Genomic DNA, 18,942 nt, shown 5'->3' on the forward strand with positions numbered 1-18,942 from the left:
TAGAGTTTTTAAAGGTGATGATTTTTCTGTTAAATACTTGATGACACTCTGACCCACCTTCACAAACATCTCATATAAGTATAATTTTGTTTGAAGGAACAAACCAATTACAGTGCCAGACCCTATAATGATCTCACCATGGTCAGTTAATGGCTGTCTGAAGTCATTTCTATGAAGTATATGGCTGTATTGAATCCATATAGCTGTGTGAAGAGATTCCACTTGGGAAACTAATTTTCTAGCTCGCTGTTCGAGATGCTTGCCTAAGAAATATTAGTCATTTGAATGTCTTTGCAAAACTTAGAAAATGCTTGTAAAGTGGTCAGGTTGTTGGGTGTGGGCCTTTTTCATTCCCCAGATTACCAAAGCCAGGATATCTGCATAGAAATGGAACAAATGCTTATTCTTTTATGTGGAAAATCTGATCTGTTGTTCTTGATCATCTCTGTTTAAGAGGAAGGTAGTTAAATAGTTAAGCAAAGATCTTTAATTTGTWTAGTCCTCACTTGCAGAGAAGTAATGTGTGAGGAGACATAAGCAAACCAAAACTAGGTTGTCTCCAGACATCTAGCTCAGTTCAGTTTTCTTTCGAACCTCTATAGACATCTCACAACTGGAGCGTCTCTGGCAAATATGCTTGTCTACAAACCTTGTCTGTTGTTCAAAAAATCATCTCCTGTTAGTTTTGGTTTCCCACAGCTTTAGTTACCTCCAGCTCTTCCATAGGAAGACATGAGCTGTTAGTCTCTAAATGCTGCCTTAATTTTGCTAACAATTTTGAGAACCACTGGAGCGTCCCTCCTTGTTTAGTTCTAATCTATTTGGTCATTCCCCTCATAGAAGGCTTTATGTCTTTGATCATTCTTACTGTATCTTTCTGAACCTTTTCCAGTTCTGAATTACTGCTTCTTTTAAAAGAAGTGGCCCAAAACAGCATATACTTTTCGTAGTTGGGAAGATAAAGGCCATATGTGGGGTTTTATATAGGCTTTAAATTTTTAGTAGTATTCTGTTCTCTATTCATTGATCAGTTAATTCCTGACGCTTTGTCTTTCTAAGTGCTGTCTGGCATTGATATTTCCATGCAACTGCTATGTCTGAGAGTTGCTGCTTGAGTAGAAATGGTCACTACTTTTTTTTGTGTAGTTCTTCCTATAGTGCTTGCTTGACCAGATGCACTTTTTTACATTTCTGTTACCTCTTCACCCATCCTGCAATGCCCCGCTCCAGTTSCTCTTATCTCACTCAGCTACCTATGACATTTTACCTGCCATTTATTTTTATATCCTGCATGTAGTTTTCAGCTTTTATAGTCATCCCTCTTAATGTATATACCCTTTGAGATATATATGTGATTATCAATTTGGCTATACTTTTGAATTCCATAAAAACTGTAGTTTAACATTATCCATTTTGTCTCATTCATTGAAATAAATGCCTTCATTTTTGAGCTGCAGGTCGATTACTTCAAAGTACTAAGTTATGTAAGTAGAAAACATGCAATTTAGTCTAATAGACTGAACTTGGAAAACTTACTCAAAAATATGGTCAGTTTTAACTGTTGCAATTTCTGTGGCTTTGTCTTCACTGAATCATTGTGAAGCTTTCAAAGTCRGTGTCTGTGTATTTCTGTCTCTCTTTTCCTGAGACAGGATTCAAGACTGGATAGAAAAACTTAAAAACGTAAATGATGCGGGCTTCCTAGAGTTATGAAAAGATATCTGGATGTAGATCCTACAGTGAGCAGCTCCTAAATTCAACTTTGACTGTAGCCTCTGAAATTCTGTATGCTCTGGAGTAAACTGCCTATCCTTGATATCAGARTAGAGCGCATGAAAGTGAAATATTTATAATGTATTCTGACAAAAGTTGGTATAATTGTTATAAACGCTTAAAAACAAACTATTGTTCCTCCTCTAAATATACAAATTTTGATTTCCATCTGATTCAGTACGAGACATCATTAATTTCACTTTTCCACCTTTCAAGGATTGCATGACAGTACTTAATTATTATCTTAAACCATTATGCCATCCATCTGGATGTTACAGAAATTCAGTGTAGAGACTTAACTTTATCACTGGCTGCAAGCTGTAAAACCTGGACCTATAAGATTCAGAAAGTGATGACAGAAATCTTTATATAAAATAAGTAGGTGAGGGATTAATACTTTCTGCTTGAATCAATGTACTTTAGTTTGCAGAAAGAGAAGTTTCTCTTTGTTTTGTCTCAATGTACCTGTCAATTGGTTTACCTCTGCATTTCAAAGTCTGCTGATAGGTCGTTCAGACATTTTGGTTGCCTCACTTCTGAGGTGACTTTGTTACAATATTGGGATGTTGTTACTACCTATTTGCAGTGGAAAGAAATTTGTTGCTATTTTTCACCTGAAGTCATATGTTTATTAATGACTAATGTTTGATGACATCGACTTCCTCATGTTTTTCATGAGACTGACTATAAATATTTATACTAGCAGCTAGCATTGGGCTTTTCAGAGCCCTCTTCACCCACCCTGCTGCAAGCAGAGTGAACTGTAGCAGGTTGTTCAGAGCCATCTTCAGTCAAGCTTTCCATGGATGGAGATTCTGCCTTGAGGGGCACCCTGTCCTTGTATTCTAGCACCCTTGCAGTAAAGTTTGTTTAAAAGGAAATTTCGATATTTCAGTTTGTGCTCATTGTATCTTATCTTGTCACTTGGTACCACTGAGAAAAGTCAATTGTCTTTACTCCTCCTCATTTCGTATTTCTCTATGTTAAGATCCTAGATAAGGTCCCAGAGCCCTTGTTTCTCCTGACTGAACAATTCCAGATCTCTCAGCTGCTTGTCTGAGAGAAGTTCTGGTTCCTTCATCTCTGTGACCCTTTGCTGGACTCGCTCCAGGGTGCCCATGTCTCTTGTCCTGGGGAATCCAGGAGAGAATATGGCCTTTGAGTGCRGCCTCACTAGTGCTGCATGTTGGGGAGTCAGCACCTCTCCCGACTTGCTTTCAGTGCTCCTTCTCATGCGGCCCAGGATGCCATTGACGGCCTCAGTGGCAAGACTGGCTGCTGGTTCATGTTCCACTTGTCTTCCACCAGCACCCCTAGATCTTTCTCTGTGAAGCTGCTCTCTAGCCCCTAGACTGTGCTTGTGTAAAGGGTTATTCTTCCCATGTCCAGCACTCAGCACTCTTGTCAAAGTTCATGTGGTTCCCCGGTGCTCGTTTCTCTAGCCTGTTGAGGTCCCTCTGAATGGTGGCACAGCTTTCTGGTATATTGGCTGTTCCTTCCAGTTTGGAATGACCTGTGAGCTTTCTGAGTAGTGCTCTATCCTGTGATCTGTGCTGACTACTCCCAGTCACCTTCTGGCTCTTCATGTGCCTGAAAACTTCTTCCTGGAGGATTTGCTTCACCAGTTCCCAGGCCGAACAACCTGTAGTTCCCCAGATCCTCATTGCTCTTCTTGAAGACAAGAGTAATGCTTGCTTTTTTTGACGCCTCAGAATTGTCTTCCATTCACCATGACCCTTTAAGGATAAATGAGATTTGGACAAGCAACTTCTACTCTGTATCTTGTCCATGTGGATAGTAATAGTATTTTATCGAAATCATTGTCTATTATTTCTGCAAAGGTAACTGCAGAGTGTATGTATAGCAGAATTAATAAAGCAGGAAGAGTAAAGTTACCTTAGGGCTAAATATTTTCTCTGAAGTAGAGAACATAAGAACAGCAAGTAAAATAGCTTTTTTAATTGTCTTGTTTTACACATGATAGTGTAAAACAGGTAATATATTTTCTACTTGTGACCTATCAAAACAATTAATACTTTATTAAATAGTTTTTATATATACTTTATTTTTTTGCCTATGAACTGAAAGTTGCTGCAAAGCTGAAACATTTTCTTTACAAAAACTACATAAAAAGCCTAAGAATAAAGTTCTAACTACTGCTGCTCTGTAGTATAATTGTAGAGCACTTGAATTGTAACCTATTTGCATTTTGTGCTGCTTGAAGATATTTCTGCCTGTTTTGTTTCATGTCTATTTTGTTTTTGYTTTTTTTGTGCCCCKTGTTAGTGGTAAGGTCGATTAGTGAGAGGAGTGAGATTCCCCTTCAGTGCTTTTTGAGCGCTAGGGCTTTTTTTGTAGAATCTGTCTTCAATTAGTCATAGAATCTTAACTGAAAACATGTTTCACTTAAATCAAGGAGTGGGYCTAAAGCTGTTTAGGATACCTGGAGTTGTTACAAGCTTAAACCAAGTAAGACATTTCAATTTAGAATGGACTGGGAAGGACGCAGCTAAATATTCTGGTCTCTTGAAATGGTCGTTTATCTGTAACCGCTCCAGGGTCTAGACCTTCTTCAGCACATATGGTAACAGTAACACTTTTCCAGAACATCCTTTAGATTTCTGCAAGTTTGATAAACATTCTACCTAGTATTCTGAAGGTTAATATTTCGTATTCATTTTTCCTTTTCTTTCACAGTATAGACTTCCAAAAGAACAATCCAATACATAAATTAACTGAAGAGGAACTTCTGGCTTTTACATCAGTAAGTAACTTATCTGAACTTYTTACTGAATATATTTGCAATTACTATCTGAGTTAAGTACCAAGCAATAGCCTCTCCATGCTAATCATGAAACTATTTATACAGCAAATTTCCTCTAGTAGTCAGGGTTTTTTCCTCATTTCGAGATATTATTCAAGAAAGTTATTCCCTTTTTGAGTCACCCAGGTGTAGGATCAGATTTTTACCTAAAACATGTACTGAACACTTCTGCATTCATGTTATAGGTTTCATATTACAGTTTTTATTAACTATATTAATCATAAACTAATAGTAAAACTTTAATAGCAAACTTTGCATATTGAATTAGTGTTGGAAGTGTTGTTCTAAGAGTATTTTGTAAGTGTAGTTCAAAGGAATTGCAGCATTATTCTATCAGATTTATTCAGTTTAAATGTTAGATGTTCCATGTTTCTTCCCAGTTCAATGGCTAATTTGTCACGAACTCCAAAAAATCTGTAAATTCTAAAAGATTCCTTGAATCTTTTTAATTGGTATTTTCTCTCTCTCTTTTATTTTGGCAATACTAAATGTAGTTTGCCTCTTTATTTGATCTCTTCTGTCTTTGGTCTTGCGGTAGTAGTTTATTGAGGTGAAGAAGGGGATTGCACGATATTAGATTTCAGCTTTGGCTCTACAATTTGAGACTTTTTTCACAGCAGAGGCAACGGCTAAAAGTTCTTCTTTGAGTTGCAGATAGGATCTCAACAAAAATCTCAATGATTTCAGTCTTAGATTCTATCACTGCCATTTGTAGTTATGTAAAAAGATTATGGGCACTAGTTCAGTCCATTTAAAAACAATTTTATCTTTTTATTATGTAGATGAATGTATATTTTTTTAAGTAATGCTCATTTTGGCCCCTGTGCTGGCATAGTAATGTAAGATCTGAATGAGAAAAATTGTGAATTGTGAATACTAAACTTCTTACGCAAATTTTCATTATGGTATTTTAGATCAGCTATAGTCTTGTCCCTACAGCAGTTGTCATAATATTTTCAGACAGATTTTTCCAAATTGTTCTGTTGTTAAGCACAKCTTCTAATATATGGGAAATATTTTGAAACAATTATAGCATAATTTCCACACAAAAATGTTAGTGTTAATGTAGATGTATAAATTTTCCAATTGTKTGTGTATATAAACTTGTTACAGCAAAAAAGACAGGCTTTGTTGTCAATATAATATATATTATAATTGAATCATTGTATAAACTTTTTCCCACTCTAATTTATTTCCAAGCTACTTAGAGTCTTTTTATATTTCCCACTCCATTTTTCACACTAACCACTATTATTTGTATAATTCTTGGGTGGGAAAACAGACATTACACCTGATTCTTCAACTAAGTTGTGCACAGCCTTTGTTCTTTAAATGGAATGACATGATGATCACAAAACACTTTTAAAAAGACTGTCCATAATTCCATCATCGTGTACTTTCCAGAATAATGAAGCTTAGTGGGAATTGCTTCCTTTGACTCCTTAGTTTTGAAATACTTAACTACTCGTGCTTTATAACAGGCGACAAAAAGTCAAGGTAGCATCTGTGCTAGGAAGAAGGATGGTTAGCTTTGCTATCATCTTTTATATGCCATGGCTTGATGTGTCATACTATCCGTCTAAGATGCAAAAGATATGTGTTGGGCTAATCAGTCATAGTTAAGAAAATTAAACTGCATTTTTCTGCCATCTAGTGGCTGATTCCTTAAAAAAAAAAAAAAAAACACAAGAGGGCTCTTAGTTGATGAACTCGTTCCTTAACTTTCTCATTAAGTGCAGTGATAGTGGGGGGCTTATTCTTTCGATTACTTCTCTTTTTGAAGGGGAGATCAGCAGAACCACTGCTAGGAGAAAGCTCTCTCTATAGAAATACATATGTGATAAAGATCACTTATAGAGATGCATATATGCAGATTTTCACATTACTTTGTACTCTGATCAGCAAGAAGGAAGGGTCTGTAGCAATAGGCAGAAACACAGATCTCTGGTAGCGCAGAATTCAGTGTATAGCAGTGATTGAGATACAGTTGGTAGCCAAAAAATCAGAAAATTTAAATATTAGAATAATATTCTTTTCACCTGTTTCTTAACATGATTTTATTGGCTGTGGTGATGACACAGTTCAGACTTGTAACGTCACAGTCCTAAATCTTGCTTGGACATCTGAAAGCGGATCAGACTGCAGCTTGTSTCTTTTCAATATCATCATCTCTTGTGCAGCTTCTGCTTAAGTCTAAAGCTCTAGATGATTATRGAAGAATTTCATGAGGAAATCTTTGAGCTCTTCTGCAGCATAGTTCTGTCTGAAGTGCTGCTGAAGCAGGGAAATTTATTGATATGCTCCCTAGCTGTACTAAGAAAATACGAGTGGCACTACAAATAAATCGCTTAAATATAAGTCACTTAAATATAAGTCATTCTCCCAGCTTTAGTGCTTCCTGATGCAACAGGCAGAACCAGCCTGATATCAGTGTTGCCCCCAAATAATTTCACTCGCATCATTTAAAGTGCTCTGAGTGTGCGTGTGTGAGCAGGCATCTTCTCAGCCTACATGTGGATTCCTAAATCTGCAGGCTGGTTAGATGGTTGTCATGCATTCATCTGATATCTGCTGAAATTTATCTTTCCTGAAGAAAGGAGGGCCTTTCAAGATATCCTGGGGAACTTGAGAAATTGTAAAGCACTTTTAATGGGTCAGTGGCCTATCAGGAGACCCTTTTCATTGGGATATTGCAGAACAAATGCATGTGACCAGCAATCTCTTTAAAGGAGAGGGAACAAAGCTCATGTAGTGTGAGAGGGAAAGGATGATCAAAAGGATTTCAAGTAGACAGCATGGTCTGTTTTGCCTCGTATTTGGTCTAAAGTAGTTTTTAATCTGTTAGGACTCCAACATGTTTAGATCATATATCTAGATACTTATGATTTGTTCATGTATCTAGATTATATATGCATATATGGAAAAATCTCTTGGTAGCTGCATCAGAGACATGGTTGTGCATACAATATTTGATAAACTTTGTTTCAACTTACTATTCCATTAAAACCTCATTTTTAAGTGAGAAAGAGGGACAGTGAAACCCAGTGCTTCTGTTGGAACTACTTTTTTTCTTGCTTGTAATCAAGTGGAGTTTTTTAAAACCCAAGGAGAATCCTGTGTTGTCTAAAGACAGACTTGATTATGCTTCATGCCTTCTGGTTTGCTGGTGTTGAGCTACTAATTCTGTAGGCAACTATTTTTGCTAAGGAATTTCAGAACTGTTGGCCTGTTTTTTCAGAAGTGAGCATTTACTGGARGCAAGAGAAATTGATGGTGTGTGGTGGCTTTGAAACTCGTGACTAAGAATAATAGTGCATRTTTTATTGGGGGTGGATGTGTTTATACATGTATATATTTTTTTTTTCCCTGGCCTTTCATTATAAGAAGGGGTCTGTGGGAAGAGGAAGAGAGGAAAGGGAATACTTTATTTCTCGCCTTTTGTGCTGCGTTTGTGATATTAACGTGGAACTAGTGAGTGATCAAATTGGGGCACATGATATTTCTCCTGTTAAGCCCTCCTGTTAAAATCTCTGCAAAACTAACATGCCCTTTTGGTTTCTAAAGAGAACTTGTTTATATAGCTTAAATGAAAGCAGCGCATTTTTCTCTGCTGAGTAAATGGCTGCAGTTTTCTTTAAGTTTTATAACTAGCAAGAGTACTGAAATGCTCATTAGGAGTGCCATGTGTCTCTACTGTTGTAACTTTTGTGGCTTTATAAAAAGTCTTTCACTTCTTTTGTTGCCCGTTTTGAATAGACTCTGTTGGTTACCAGATTATAACACTGAAGAGACTTTCCTGCTGCAAAGCCCTGCTAGTGCTTGCAGGATTTTTTTTAATGTAGATGAACCAAAGCTATTCTATTCTCCTTTTTCTTTTCTTTTCTTTTCTTCTTCCTTTTTTTCCTTTTATCTTTGGCAGTCTTATTCAGAGGTCTGAATCCTGTTCCAGGAATGCCAGGATGCCGATGGTGGCTGCTAATTTCAGGCCTGCGCACTTTCTGGCCTATCGAGTAGCACTGGAAAATAGCAAAAGAAGTTGCCTCTTTCGGCTGGACCAACAYGTGCAAGGGCCTGACTAGATTTCTTGAATCCTTATTGACCAAATGTCTGTCTTTTCTGTTTACAGCGTGTGATGGGCAGGAAAATCCGCCTCGTGTTAGCAGTTACGTTTGCCGGCGTCGCGTTCCATGTGCTGAGCTGTTTCAGGTTAAGGAAGCAGGCTGCCGTAGTATGTGGGCTGCAGGGGCAGGGGGGGAAGCTCCAGCCCTGGGATTAAGAAAGCATTGCTTTGAAGCTGTTTTATTTTACAGAATATCGGATTTCAGCATGACGGACTCTTMCATCCTTTCCAACCTTGTTCTCCTCAGTGGTCCTGGTTTTTCCCTGAGTCCTTGGGATCCACGGGGCTACTTACACCATGTTTTACAGGAGAATGATGCCTGGTTTATTGTGCCCCTCTCTGACTGAATAGGAAGAAATTTTGGACAGCCTTTCCTTTTTAGAGGARTCTTTCATATAATCTGCAGGGAATTACTCAAGTGACAGATTTTAGTGGTCTCGGGGAAACCACAGTAGTAAGAGAACAAGAAAACCACCTTTAAATATTAATAAATTATTTGCCTGTCTCGGGGTTTGAGAAGCTAAGCAAGCCAATCTGATGACAGTTAGTAACATTTTTTCCCACAGCAGCCTTTCTTCTCCCCCTCCTCCTTCCTCTTTATCTMTCAGCAGCTCACTTATTTTTCTTTGCAGCCTCTCTGACAGCTGGCTGACGTGTTGCAGGCTTCCCTTCCCCCTTTTATTTTATGTKCTTCACTAGTTTTAACTATTTTAATTTACTTGAACAAAGTTTTGGAATTTGTTGCAACAAGATGATGAAATTAAACCGCCCATGTGCAACAAAATGTCATTTGATGTATCATTTTGAAGGAAATGATATCCTTTTTTGTGCAGTGTTTAATAATCTATTTTTAATAATAATCTGAAGGATGGTACAGTTTCCATATTGTAACTAACAGGATTTTTTTACTGAATTTTTTTCTTTAAGTGTTGCTGTATTTTACTGATCCACCTGTTTGGCAGATTTGGGGCAGTGCAAGGGAATATATCAAATAACTGGTGAATCGGAGCCTTCCTCTTAGTGAAAGCAAATTTACATTTTTGGTCTTTATTCTGTGTGAGGAAGAATTACTCAAATTTATGTAGCTTTCCTCTTGTCCTGTCACCTCCTCTGCCTATTTTTTTTTTGATTGTACCTTCATTTATCCCATTTCTATTCCAGCACCTCAAGTATTATTCTGGCCTTCCTTGTTCCACAGCACCTGGCACATCAAGGTGATTGAATTCTTGTTTGTTGGTCACTTGCTWCTGTCTCTAAACAACTTGAGTTCCATATTCGCCAGTCATAGCATGTCCCTACTTTGGACTAGAACATTTCATATTGGTACTCCAAGCTGTCAGTGTCCTACATTGAAGTGGAAATATTGAGAGTAGCAGACTTTTTGACTTACTACAGAATTTTGGTTGTTTTAAGATTAGAATGCCACAGGCATTGTATGCAGTCACGAAATAACTGAATTTTTCCTTTGCCTCCAAAGATGAAAAGACTCTGAAGAATCTCTGAAGTGCAAATCTGATATCCTCAGTGACACTTTAGTGATAAAATGATTTTTTTTTTCCCCTTATTCTGACTTTTTTGATAGACTTGAATTACTGGAAGTTTCCAATTGGCATTTTCTTCTAAGGATTTATTAATGGGCAATTAAAAAATACTGGGGGAGGTTAAAGTACTGTTTTAATCAAGTTCTTAATCTGTGATTTACAGACTGAGGAGAACAAAGGAGGAGAGTGTTTTAGAGAAATTAAAGAATAAATGCTTAGTCATCCTTATCTGAGTAATCCCCCTTTTGTCCAGCGATGATGGTAGGTTAGTTTCTGCACAATGTGCTGCCCTTGTAGCACTGTTTAGTTGCATTTATCATGGTGCAGGAAAGCATGATACTGTACCACTTATAAAAAGGACAAAATTAAACCCCTATGATTCTGGTGTTTTTATAGTATTTCATATCTTCTCATAGGAAGCCAGAAGCTTAAATAGTAAAACAGAAYTCAAGTGCTATAGGGCAAGGATTGAGATAACACTGTTAATTTGAGAAACATTTAAACATAACTTTATGTAGAATGTAAAGGCATTTGTTTTACTTGTATTTACGTAACGCATGGATTCTGCTGCTGACCCTGTATTAAACTCTACCTTATGACTAGAGACAGAAAAGCACACGTTCTTGCCAGTAAATGTATTATTCCTTTTTTCCCCTCTCTCCACAAAGGCATTCTTAATAGTATAGTTTTCATATTGATAAGCAAAGCACTATTTGCAAGAATTGTAAGAGCAAAGCGTGACCCATGGGAAATGTGATTCCCGGTGTGCGAATGCAGAAGTAGGATTATATTCCGTTTGCAAGGAACATGAAGAATTAAGATCAATGTCAGCTAAYTTAGGGGCTTGTGCACACAATGTGTGCTGCAAATGAGCCTTAATGTTACTGTGAGAACATTTGGACTTCTTGGCTATATATGTGTTTAGCATATATGATAATAGGCTATAGCATAAATACTTCTGACATGTTTGGATTGGCGGCATTAATCATGGCAAACAGAGCTGGTAGTTATGAAGACCTTTTGAAGAACTGTCCATAAAATGTTTAAGAGATGTCTTTAAAACATTTAAACTATTTAATATTTTTCTATCTGTAAATCTGGGATTTGAAGTCTTCTCTGAATCAGAATAAAAGTCTTCAAGTTAGATGTTAGCCTATTTTGGTATATCTGAGAAGACTTCACTGCCTTGACTTTAGCGTGCATTGCATTAAGTCAAGTTGGAGCTGGGGCCTTGTTCCCTTCTTGAAAGGCTTCATGTCTCCTGTCAACTGGATTTTTCTTAAGTATATTTGTCAGAATATGTTGGCTAACACATTCTGCTATGACCTCTATCATAGTCTAGACAAAAGAGGAGAGAAAAAGAACTCTTTTACAGATTTCTAAAAATAGTCTGTGAGGGATCTTTCTGCTTTCTGTCACTGCTAGAAACCTTGTGAAATGAGATGTCTGATTCTAGAATTGTGATGGTCTCAGAGAAGCAGTGTGTTAGTTAATACTCCCTGAAATTAGTATAGTTCCTGCTTTTTATTTTGTCATTGTCTAAAACTGTGTATTTTCTTTGCTTTTTAGTTTAATGCTTGTAAAAACTGTTTCATCTGTAGAATCAAGTAAGGAAATGTTTAGATTGTTTTGCTTTAAATGTCTCACATGGTTTGAAACAGTTTAATAGCTTAGCAGTAGGAGCCAATTGTTAGAGATGGAGGGGAAACAAGTCGATTAATAACTGGAATAAAGCTGTTTCTCATCCTGCAGCTTATTCCATGAGAATTGCAATGTGTATATTTAATGTCTGCATATTTGGAATCTTTCTCTTATGCTATTAAGAGAAATATTATGCTATGCCAAGTGCAGGGTCCTGCACTTGAGGAGGAATAACCCTGGACACCAGTACAGATTAGAGGTTGACCTGCTGCAGAGCAGYCCCGCAGAGAGGGACCTCAGTGTCATGGTGGACGACAAGTTGACCATGAGGCAGCAGWGTGCCCTGGTGGCCAAGAAGGCCAACGGGATCCTGGGGTGCATTAAGAAAAGCGTCTCCAGCAGGTCGAGGGAGGTGATCATCCCCCTCTACTCAGCCCTGGTGAGGCCACATCTGGAGACTGTGTCCAGTTCTGGGCTCCCCAGTACAAGAGGGATGTGGAGCTGCTGGAGAGAGCCCAGCGCAGGGCTACCAGGATGATCAGGGGCCTGGAACATCTGCCCTATGAGCAAAGGCTGAGGGAGCTGGGCCTGTTCAGCCTGGAGAAGAGGAGGCTGAGGGGGGACCTGATCAGCGTGTATAAATACCTCAAGGGAGGCAGTGAGGAGGAGGGGGGCAGCCTCTTTTCAGTGGTGGACAGCGATAGGACTAGAGGAAACGGCCACAAGCTGAGGCACCAAAAGTTCCACAGGAACTTGAAGAAACACTTCTTGACAGTGAGGGTGACAGAGCCCTGGCACAGGCTGCCCAGGGAGGTTGTGGAGTCTCCTTCTCTGGAGATCTTTAAAACCCWCTTGGAYGCAGCCCTGTGCCACGTGCTCTAGGTGACCCTGYTKGAGCAGGGGGGTTGGACTAGATGACCTCTGAGGTCCCTTCCAACCTTAAGCATTCTATTACACATACATTTATTYATGTGGTGAATCTCTACGAGASCTGGGAAAATAAGCTTGTAAATGCACAGCTCAAAGAGACTGYCTCTTGATGGTGAAATTACCCACTTTCCATATTCCTTTTTCCACAAATTAGTTTAATGAACAACTGTATTTACATGCACACTATGACTGGATGGGTACTGGGCTCTGGGTAAATATATTCGGGATACTGTTTCTCTTCACACAGCAATCTCATATTTAAGAACTGACTCAGATTTAAGATTTATATTTTCCAGCAGGATAGGGGTTTCTCGTTTTCCCCGGCAGTTTTTTATTCTCTTTTTTGTTTTCTCACTTTCTCATGTGTCCCTGTATCTRCTTGCTTTTTTTGTTTACTCATCCTTTCTTCAACATACGATATTGGCTTACCTGACTTGTGCTTTTGCTCTCATCTTCCCTAATTCCTTTCTTAGTTTTTCTTCATCCCTGTTCTTATTTGTCCTGACTTTTGGTTGCTGTTTGCTGTTTATAAGGAATCACTGTAGTCTTTTAGGGCTGTCTTCAGTCTCTGGAAAGAAAGTGACTGCAGCTTTGCTTTGCTGCTGTAAACCAAACTTTAGCCCTTGAGATTTAATGCCAGGCTGCTGGTGACCTGCAGCTCTCACCGATGTTTTAATTGCCAGCATTTAATCAAACAGCAACTGCGTTTATGCCTCTTGTATTCAGTATGTTACACTTAACCAGTGAACAGCAAGTACTGCAATACTTAGGTTGTTGAATAGGTTGTTGTAGGCCAAATTCCTGTGGCAGATGCTGGCATCAAAACAGGGGAAAACCACATATGACACATCCTCTGTACAGTCATGTCTGGAAATGGGTGCATTTTCCTCTGGGATCTCTCACTAGAGACAGCTGTTTTCCCAGCCTTAAGGTGAAGGTTCTATATTAAGTTATATTCTCTTTTTTTTTTTTCTGGGATAAAGTCAGTGCCAGCCTTACAGTTAGCTACTGGTTGCAGTTTCCTGAATTTTCTCAGTTATCCATATTATAGGGGGAAAATAAAATGACAGCTGATTTGGAGTAGTTAACATAATCATAGGATGGTTTCACAAATGGCATTTTTGGAATGCAAACACCCTGTATAACTCTTGAAGTCTTCCTGCTGTGGCATTGACCAATATTACAGTTCTGAAATTAAGAAAGCACTAAATTAGTTCTTCTCAACRTAGTTATTTGCCTTTTACTGAGGGATGCAAGAGGAGCTTTTAAGACTCTATTGTGTTATAAAATTTTTATGGATGCTCTGCAAACCCATCTGAACTAATATTTTTACTACCTAACATTTCTATCCTCTAAAAGATGCTCAGTTCAAGTATTTTAAGGATAATATAACAAATGCAACTTTGTCCTGAAGCCCTTTTGCACTGCTAAAGTAAACAACAGCTTGTTGTGCCAAGCAAGAAACATCTCTGGTGGCCTCTGCAGGAGGCTGAGTGGTGAGCTGGAAAATGCAGTTGGGTTGGGAAAAGGGCCAGTTCACCACCCTGGTGCAGTGGCATAAGGATGCAGGGACTGGCATGCCTAAGGCATGTTCCAGTGGTCCAGAGTGCTGCAAACACTGAATTTGCTCCTACCAGCTCAAATAGGCAGGGAAGAAGGAAGAGAAGAGAGAGAAAAAAAAAAAAAAAAAAAAAAAAAAAAAAAAAAAAAAAAAAAAAAATTGGTGTACAGTCTCACCTGGATTTTGCTGTGTAAGAAGTACTATCTAAAGAGAAACCACTGTAATAAATAAAATAAAGGCTTAGGTAGTGCGGAGCAATTTAAATCTACTGATGAGTCGTGATTTTTGTTTGTAGTCACAGGCAACAGTTCTGGAAATAGATGGAAAGTCATAACTAGCTGAGAAGCCAGTTGCCATCAGTAGAGGCTAAATTATGAAAGTATCTGTATCTTCTTCAGAAAGGAGGCAAAGGTGTGGGAGGGAAAGGGGAATACTGTAGGGAGATTAAGTTATACATTATAAATTATATGCTATTTTTCAGAGAATGCTCAGCAGGGGGTTTCATCTCCCCTAGTGCCAACCTGAATGGAACAAGTTAGAAAATATTCTTCATTGGCACTGATTTGTGATCTCCCCCTCCCCATCTTTTTTCAGTCATTTGCACTGGTGGCCCTGAGGCTGAACACGCAGTAAGTCCTCAGACTGTGTGTAGTGCTACCTGTCGAGCTGAAGCTGTTTAAGTTGTCTAGCCACTTTCTCAGATCTTGAAAATACCCTGTAGTGGCTCCAGGAGACTGCTCAGTGCACGTATCGGATTCGCTGCGAGCTGTCGGTGTGAGGAGCAACATGCATTTGTGCTTTTCAAGGTGCTCCCAAGAAAGCACGTGATGGGTTCAGACCATTGGCACAGACTGTGGAATTCCTGAAGCTRAACTGCTAAGAGAAATGCCCTGTTTAATCCCTAAGGAAATCCTTATCGCTGGTATCAAGCAGCTAAAGTCTACTCGACTCATTTGAGTCCAAAAACCTGACTTATTACTGTTGAGCTTGGGCCTTAGGAAATAAATGCAGTACTGTGATGTGGTGTGGAAGTCTGTACTTACGCTATTGCAGGAAAAAGTCCAAACCACAGACCTGAAAAAGACAATGTTACTACAGTCAGAGCTGGCTGAATTTGTTTTCAGCATAACACAGAATAAGGGATATGTTTGGCACGATAGAGCAAGTGTCACTAATAGGGCTGGACTCCATTCTAAGTGAAAATAGGAACTATATCGTATGTGCTTTWCCCTTCACTAGTTATTGAAAGTAGATTCCTTGAAATAAAACAGTATCTTCATTCTTGGTGACATTTCCTTTTCTTCTTTAGTTTCTTCCTTCTCCTGAAGAAAGTTAATCAAGAACCTCCAAGGAAAACCACCKACTTTTGAACTTAAATACTCTTTCAAATTAGAAACAAAAAACGTACTAAAACAAAGCAAGACTCTGCTTAAGCAGTGGCATGAAAAATGATTTGTTTTTCTTTTATTATGTAGGGGAATATAAAATGTACACTGCTTTAATATAGCAGAGAGCTAAGTTCTTAGCATTTGGACAAATATCACTCTACTGATGCGTATTAATTGAAGAAAATTAAAATCAGAGGTTAGAAAGTTCTGCAGTTTGAAGGTGTAAGTAGGACGATTAGCCAATCATTTGGCACTCTGGTAATACCTTTATGTTATTACCAGAAGCAGTGAGCCCTAAGGGAAAAAAAAAGTTATTAAAATATTTTCCTAGCAGAACCTGATTTGACTTTTCCAAATGTGACTAAAAGTATKGTGAATTGTGAGCTTTTTTCTTCCATAGGCTTCTCGAAAGTCTTACTTCCCTGAACRCTATATTTAAATAACAGGTAGGGTGCAGGGTTAAAGAATCATGTTGATAGCTCAAGTATTTTAGTGTCTCCCTACTTTGTGTTTTGTTTTTGTTCCCCACAAGCTAAAGTGGATTTGCTTTTCTGTGTCRCTGTTGAATATAAATCCAAACAAAGCTTTCTCTGTACCTTTTATGGTTTCCTTTGAAAATTCTTCAGTAAGTGTAGGCCTTTGTATTCATTTCACTGTTTTTATCTCTGTGAAACACAGGATTCATCTCCTGCAAGAGAATGTTTCTCTAATGCTCACTTTCTTTGACCTTTTTATTCTGTGCAGTGTTTAGTATAGGACACCCTAGGCCTCCATTCAAACTTTAGCTCCAGAGATGTGGGAAAAAGCCCTTTTGCCTAATCCTGGATCAAATAGTGAATGAGGTTTTTTGTTAATTACCCTCACAGCTTACTTGAACTTGCTCATCACATGTTTTTTTTATTTTTGACTGTATATCAAATTCCGATATATACCTACAGCCACATCAAATGACCTCCTTTATTTCCATTTTCTCAATATAGACAATATTTCTGTGTTTGAGTCACAGAATGGTTATGGAAGGAGGCAGGAAACTTTCCAAGAAAAACCATAGAAACAGCCAGCTTAAGAGAAAGCTCAGGAAATTTTTAGTATGTATTCACAAGAAGCAAAAACTATAGTGGGAAGCAGAAGAAACAGATACGCACTGAGCTTTAGGCATAAACATTGTTCTAACAAGAGCAGGTGCTTAACCACTTCCCTAAATACTTCTGAAAAATATACTCGAGGCAGAGGAGAGAGTCACTTATATTATTTCTGTATGTGAGAGGAAGCCTATACAGGCGCAGAAGGAATTAAAAAGAAAGATGCGGCTTGTTACTTTAATCGAAATACTTTGTTCCATAAAGTCAACAGATAAAGACTTTTTTGTATGTTGTTTCTTTAAAAAAAAAATAAATAAAAGAAAATTCACAGCAAAGGAGAGCTGGACCGGGGATGATTCAGGTCCCAAATGATAATGCAGTGGAGATTGAAAGAGAAGTTGGATGGTTTCCTAATGGTGCTCACAAGAACCAAGACCAGGTGCAAGGCTACCTCTTTTCTAATGAAGGCATGATGAGCAAAGAAATGTGGACTCTTGAGGCTGTTTTTCTTTCGGAAGTTAACCATTTTCCCCATAAAGACTTTAACCATATTGTCAACTGAGTATTTTCAGTATGGACTAAGGGAAAAGGGTGCTAGTGAATGGGGAATACCCTTAATATTTGCTGGGTGCAACTATGTGTTTTTCACAGAGATTTTTCTTTTTAGGGTAGGTAGGAGGAACATGTGCAGAACTGAGGAGGAAAAATATAATACCATTGAACAGGCAGCAACTGATAGTCCTTGTGGTATTTTGACAGAGTTGAACTGCTTAGCGCTAACTCTAAGTAGCAGGTGTATTTGTTGTGTACAGAAATCATTGATGGTCCATTTTCAATAACTCTTCTAATATAATCAGTGAGAAGGAAAAAAAATGTAGTACTTTTGAGGCAAAGTATTCCTTTTTTTTTTGCTTTACTTGGCTTTAAAAGTGCCATCTGCAGAAATATGATTACTTGTCTTTTGAGGTAATGTGTAAGCTGTACAGTGTTTTGCACTTAAAGAAACACCTCACTTGAGTAATAGGACCTGTGACTCATGTACACTTAAATCTTACTAGTATACCAACTAGTATGAAACTAATGACATCTGTGTGAATATTCATATGCATCTCAACAAGGTTCTTGCCTTGGGTTAAAAATCATAACAGCATGCAAGATGACTTGGTGGTTTTTTCTTTTTCTTTTCAAGATCTGTAGTCTGTAGGGGTAGTCTCACCTAGTCTCACTTACAGCATTATCTTTTTCACAACATAGGTAAAATGATCAAAAAATTTCAGAGGTACCTGCAGTTCTGTGATGAGCTCAAGGGAACCATAAGACAGCTGAGCCTCACAGACACAATGCAGTGATTTGCGAACCTGTCTAGAGAATTAACTGGCAGTAAGCAGCTCAGTGAGGCATCCAACCTAGCCTTTTAACTAGAAAGCTAGTTTCCTTCATAAATAGACAATGGAGACTAAGAGGCTTTCTCAAGGAGCTCCAGAGGTAGGTGTTTGTTCAAAACTGTCCTTTGGAGAGACCTTCGTTTTACCACTGTCTACCTAAACAGCCTAGGGAGTCTGACTTGCAAGCTTGCATGCCAAAAGTTTTTTAATTTTTGTGCTTATATCTACTGTGTAATGGCAAAATAAGGCAACATAGTTTCCAAACTGATCACCAATCACTTAATGACCGGGGAAAAAAATAGCTGCCCAGAAGCTGCAGTGCATCCTGGATCTTGCCAGGTAGATATCAGAAATGGTAGTACCAGGGCTTGCTGGAAAACRATGCACGAGAGGAGAGAGATACTTAGAGGGTAAAAATCATAGACTGTGAAGATTCTGTTGGTGTGATGCTATTGAGAGTTACTTGTTTGCTACAGAAAAGGATTTCAGAGGGGAAGAGGTAAAACTGTTGGAAAAMAACAGTTAAAGAGAAATGACTTTARCCTTCTTGCATACAGCAGTGGAAAGTTCTGTAAGTCTCATGAGAAGGAAATGTATTTTAGTCTTTCCTGATAACTTGTGGGTTAAGCCAGCTCCTAAGTAATGCATATATTATATTTAGTGCATCTCCAGATATGCTGAATTCCAGAGTCACTTG

At 38.3% G+C, this 18,942-nt stretch overlaps 1 protein-coding gene across 1 annotated transcript in view; it reads left to right on the plus strand.

The window, feature by feature from the left end:
- The window catches only part of TTC27 (tetratricopeptide repeat domain 27), a 114,542-nt gene that overhangs the window by 31,261 nt on the left and 64,339 nt on the right, over positions 1-18,942 (plus strand). Inside the window, 1 exon segment of the mRNA XM_026051175.1 lies at positions 4,471-4,537. Coding sequence (XP_025906960.1) covers positions 4,471-4,537 — 67 coding nt within the window.

Source organism: Nothoprocta perdicaria, unplaced genomic scaffold (genome assembly GCF_003342845.1).
Source record: "Nothoprocta perdicaria isolate Ctin4 unplaced genomic scaffold, notPer1 scaffold_73, whole genome shotgun sequence".
Classification (NCBI taxonomy): domain Eukaryota; kingdom Metazoa; phylum Chordata; class Aves; order Tinamiformes; family Tinamidae; genus Nothoprocta; species Nothoprocta perdicaria.